This window comes from Cucumis sativus, chromosome 6 (assembly GCF_000004075.3).
Source record: "Cucumis sativus cultivar 9930 chromosome 6, Cucumber_9930_V3, whole genome shotgun sequence".
NCBI lineage: Eukaryota > Viridiplantae > Streptophyta > Magnoliopsida > Cucurbitales > Cucurbitaceae > Cucumis > Cucumis sativus.
The window spans coordinates 8,895,364-8,900,456 of NC_026660.2; the positions used below are offsets into that span (position 1 = coordinate 8,895,364).

At 39.3% G+C, this 5,093-nt stretch overlaps 1 protein-coding gene across 2 annotated transcripts; it reads right to left on the reverse strand.

The window, feature by feature from the left end:
* On the reverse strand, window positions 1–4,657 carry LOC101209035 (protein ALTERED PHOSPHATE STARVATION RESPONSE 1). Of its 2 annotated transcripts, none has more exons than XM_011658641.1 (4): window positions 2,586–4,657; window positions 2,311–2,471; window positions 1,681–1,904; window positions 1–1,340 (listed from the first exon to the last, which is right to left on the reverse strand). In XM_011658641.1, the coding sequence occupies exons 1-4, from the start codon at window positions 3,805–3,807 to the stop codon at window positions 647–649; spliced, it is 2,301 nt and encodes a 766-aa protein (XP_011656943.1). In that variant the 5' UTR covers window positions 3,808–4,657; the 3' UTR covers window positions 1–646. The 2 variants fall into 2 exon arrangements, with proteins under 2 accessions (XP_011656943.1, XP_004140041.1); XM_004139993.2 differs by having other exon boundaries at window positions 2,305–2,471.
* Window positions 4,658–5,093: the final 436 nt, after the last annotated feature.

Sequence of the window (5,093 nt, forward strand, 5' to 3'; positions counted from 1 at the left end):
TTGGCGTAAAAAAGGAAATGAAGTTGGAGATTATCATTGTTTGTATCCACAACAACTTCATAAACCCATCAAATAACTTGGTAAACAGACGAATTTAATGTTATTACAGTTAGCCTTTAAACATTCATTTCTATCCGTCCTCTTTGGTTGTGTTGTATCATTTTCTTCCACTACTCCTCTTCCAATCAAAATGAAAACTCTTTTCATTTTCATCCACTTTCTATACAAAAGAGTGGAAAAAGCCTTTATATACAAGAACATCAAACCCAAAAACTATATCAGTTACATGTAATCATCATACCATCCTACCTCTCCGACTTGTACTTTGCTTGATTCTTCATTTTAGCTGGCATGACCTTGCTCAATGCCCAATATGCCACAAAACTTCGTCGCCGTTTCAACTGATAGCCATGCATGCTTAACCCTCATACTGAGAAAATCGACAGCCACTGCCAGGCACATTCTGCTGAGTTTCACTGCATGTTGGAGGGTTTGTCTGCATAATGTAACAACTGTCATTTTAAATATTATATTTAGTGGCTGCACGGTTTGCTTGAGTTTGTTACTTTAGTCCTCCTAGTGTAAACTTGTCGAGTTCCGCAGTCTTATAGTGATTCAAATCAAAAGTAGAAACAAGCAATCTTCTTCATGCCCTTGCCTTAGCAATTTCTTCAGCACTTCGTTGCAAAAGCTCTTCGTATGCTTTCATGGAGTCAGATGCAAAGCTTTCAAGGGCCTGGAAAATGGATTGCAGACCTGCCTGCAGGGTGCAGCTATTGCTAGTGTCATCTCCAGTTACCAGAATCAGTTTCTTGTCTAATGCCTGAATTTTTTTCTGCAACTTTTGGTCGTCCCTGTCAATTTTTTTCACTTTCTTTTCGAGATCCTTGTTTGTTATCATTGTATGCCGCACTTCTTGCTTATCACGCTCCCATATTTGAAGCACACTTTTGGCGGCTATGTGTATAGAATCAACTACCTTTTTCTCGGAGAATCTATCCAAACCTTGTGACCACTGATTGCAGATTACAAAAATGGGTGGCGCACCAATTCTACTCGGTGAGAAAGGAACAATTCCATCAGCTGTTTCTTCAGGCTCATACAGAAGACATTTCAGAAGCCAATTATTCAACGATCCTACAAAATTTCTCTGGGCACTTATCCAACCCGAAAAACTAGTTGTCCAGCTAATAAGCTCGTGATCGAGTTGTAAAGTCACTCGAAGATCCATATCACTAGGATTTCCACAAGATCTAGTATGGCCTAAATCACACGATTCTTTAATCGCTTGAAACTGATCGTGATGACATTCCAACATACCTTTCCACATCCCGGTTAACCTGCAATCAAGATGCATTCCACACTTCTCAGCAAATGAAATAGGCAAGATCAGAGCAATATGATAACTTTTTCATATAATATACTTCAAAAACGTTGTTTTGAAAAATCAACTAGACGAACTCCCTAAAGAAGAATAAAAAAAGAAATGGTTTCCTGTATTGGCGATATTGTACTAAGACTGAAAAAGTTGATGTGCATGATTCAATGTTGCATTCACAATGGAGATGGACATGGAAACCATCAAATTCAAGAGAAAAAAAAACTTGATGCATTTGAATGATATACAATATATATCAATGTGTGAACTAAAGCAAACAAAGAATTGACGAACCCACATACCCTTGAATCAGTTCACTCACTTGTGGCCAAAGCTCTTCATCCCTAATCTTACTTATTGTCTCAGAAATCTTGTCAACAACCTGAATTGCAATTTTTAAGTTTGTCGACAAGGTATTTATGGACGTTTGAGTTGCCTCAATTTTCTGGGCCTCAGCACCTCTCTCATGCAAACGTTTGAGTTGGTGGCGCTTCCTGTCGTGGGTCATCCGCATCTTTTCCTCTGTCTGAGAAATGTATGAACATATATTTTTCAGTAAAGATGATGAGAAAACAAAAGAGTTCAAATGTGTCCCTTCTAACCTCTTTAAACTTTCTGTGTACAATTAATGACATTACTAATATTTGAATACTTTACAGTTCTAAACCATAAAAAGACTAAATCAGCCAGAACGTTTGAATGGAAACATTAAAAGTACAGAAATTCACCTCTATTTTTTACCATCGAACAAAGCTAATATGACACCATATTATTAGATAGAGATCGTGGAAAAATGAAGAGATTCTTTTTCTTGAATGAGAAAAGAGCAAAAAATGAACTAGCATTAGGAAAAGTTAGGAACTTAGATTTCTAAACAATCTAAGCTGAAAAAGTAGCTTAAATCAAAGAAGAAAAACACACATTACCTTCACCTCATTATAAAGTTTCTTTTCCCACATGTACAACTTCTCCAAGGTAGATGAAAGATTTCCAGATCTCATTCCCATATCCTCAATAAAAACGACTTCAGCGGCACCAGCTTTAGAAGAGGACTTCACCCTCCTCCGTGTGGCGGGCGGTCGAGCCAAAAATGCTGATACATATAAAACTCATCAATATCGTAGAAAACAAACCTCCATAAACAAACATAATAAACTTGTTTTCAATAAAAAAAAATACTCAAAATAAAGGATTCTTATGAACTTACCATGTTTTCGCTGATGAGGAAGTTGCCCCATCTCCAACATCTTGGCAATTTCATCTCCAAACTCAGAGGCTTTCTTGAACAGAAGTTCAATTTCTCTAGCCACCTTATAAATGTCCCTTGAAGCACCTCCCCCTCCTCCTTTCAACGTTGCACCAACAGCAGGAGCTCTATTTTCATGGTCCTCTAGCTTCTTCTCCATATCCACAACCTTCTTAAATTCATCAATTGCAGCGTTGGGCTTCATCTGATAAGGGGAAGCGGCCACGTTCTTGTTCATTAGCTTCAATTGGTCGTCCACCATAGCCTTTAAGTGCTTCTCGCCGCCGTCCTCGATGAACTTCTGTTCACCATTAACCTTCTTAACAACCTCCGGTTGGTGATATCGTACATCTTCTAGTTCAGGAATTCCCTCTTCCGCTCTCACTTCTCTGGGATCCCTGCTCGGCGTGTAGCCACCATAGTAATTCACCACCGCCGGAGTCTCAAAGAAGTTGAGAAAATCCCAAGTAGAGACTCTCGGAGGAGAGGGAGGAGGCGGTGGCGGCTTCGACGACGAAGGCGAAGGTAACATATTCGAAATACCCCCATAAGCGGAAGGCGGTGAAGAACCGTAATACCCACCCCCATACCCACCGCCATAATTGGAATACCCATTATTCGAATAAGGGTAAGAAGGATAATAACCAGAAGAAGAAGATTCACCCATATGATATACCCTCTCTGAAGCAATTGGCATCTGCTGATGCACCACCGACGGCACCGAATTGTTCTTCATATAATTCATTTGTACATAACCACCACCACCGCGATTCCCATCTGGGTAGTCAAACAAATCGTCGTGGGTGGGATGCAAAGGCGAAGAGTGATCGGAATGGTGAAGGGAACTGGAATCATCGTCGGAATCGGAGTGTAGATGGAGATGTGAACCGGAATTAGAGTGAGATAAACGATGGAGAGGAGAATTAGAAGGGTCAAGGTCAAGGTCGCTCTTTCTCTGAGGAGGAAGCTTGAGCTTGGGAGAAGAAGGAGGGTCAGAATAAACATAACCTGGTTCAATAAAATTGTGCAAAGATTTGCCAACACCTTGAAGAGAGAGAATATAGGCGGTGTGAGCTTGAGCGAACGTGTGTCGATGCTGAATGGCTTCGTTAAGAAAAGCGCAACGCTCCCGACATAGGGAAACCGCAGGAAGATGGTCGAGCTTGGAAGTGGCACAACCCATGAAAGAAAATTCCTATAAACAGAAAAATGATCACCGAAAAACAGAAAATCCAACAATCCCAACGGGGTTTTTCGTGTTTATCCTAGCGAAGGAACATGTTGAGAAAATTGGAAAAAGAAGAATAAGAGGGAATATATAGTGGCCGTGGGGGGGTTATTCTTATCTGGAAGAAGAAATTGAGCAGGAATTGTTTTGAGAAGGATGAAAGGCGACAAAGGGGTTTGGATTGAGATGAGTACGAGAATGGTGGATTTCGTTATGGAGTAAGTTTGAAGGCACAAATTAGATTATGCAGAGGGATTAAGAACAGAGATTATGGTTTTATTTGTGAGGAGGAGGAGTTGTTGAATCTTGACTGAAAATTTCGAAATTTGGGAATTAGGGGGATTAAGTTTGACCAAGAGTTGACCACTCAGCCGCCACTACTTTCCTCTCTGCTGCTGTAACCCGTCATCAGCCGGTCCAAGTCGGTTGTGAGCTCAGTGCCGATGGATCGGTTTTCATCGTTTGTTGGACCTTTGATGACGCCGGCCGACGCCGACGTTTAAAATAGAGAAAAAAAGAAAAACAGACTCACCGTGTTAGTTGGAAGGGGTGAGCATCGGGCAGTGGCGTCGATTATGGAGATGGGTAGATGGCCGGCCGTTGAACACACGATGGGATGGATCGGATTTTGTGGTTATTTTAACCTCATAAACTTGGAATAAAAAAGGGAGAAGAGAGGAGAAAAGAAGAAGGAATGAAGAAAATAGACCAATAAATGTAGAGGAAAGGTGAAGAAGAGAGAAGAAAAAGAAAAAGAAAAAGAAAATTGAAGAAGATGATATGGTAAATCAAAGATTTGGGAGATGAAAAGAAGAGAGAGAAAGTGATGGGTATAAGAAGATGAACTAAGAAAAACAACGGAGAAAAAGAATAATAAATAAGAAGGGAAATTTATTAAACATTGATGTTGCCAAAGACAACAAAAACAAAAAAGATTAATTGATATTTTTTTTAATGTTAAATATTAATTGCATCAGAATCAAACATTCATAATTCACCAAAAGAGAAAGAAGCACATTTTCTAATATATATTTTATGTTCATTCAACCCAATCAAAACGTTTGAATGTCAGTTTTTTTATTCTTCTAATTCAAGGATGAATCGCCATTTTTTTATTAAGGACCTTCCAAATTTGCAGAAAAAAAAATAATTATGACAGTACTATTTATTATATGATGCAGTCAAGGTAGCATAGTCCTTCTATATATTATCCTTTAATATTACTAACCTTGTCATATTTT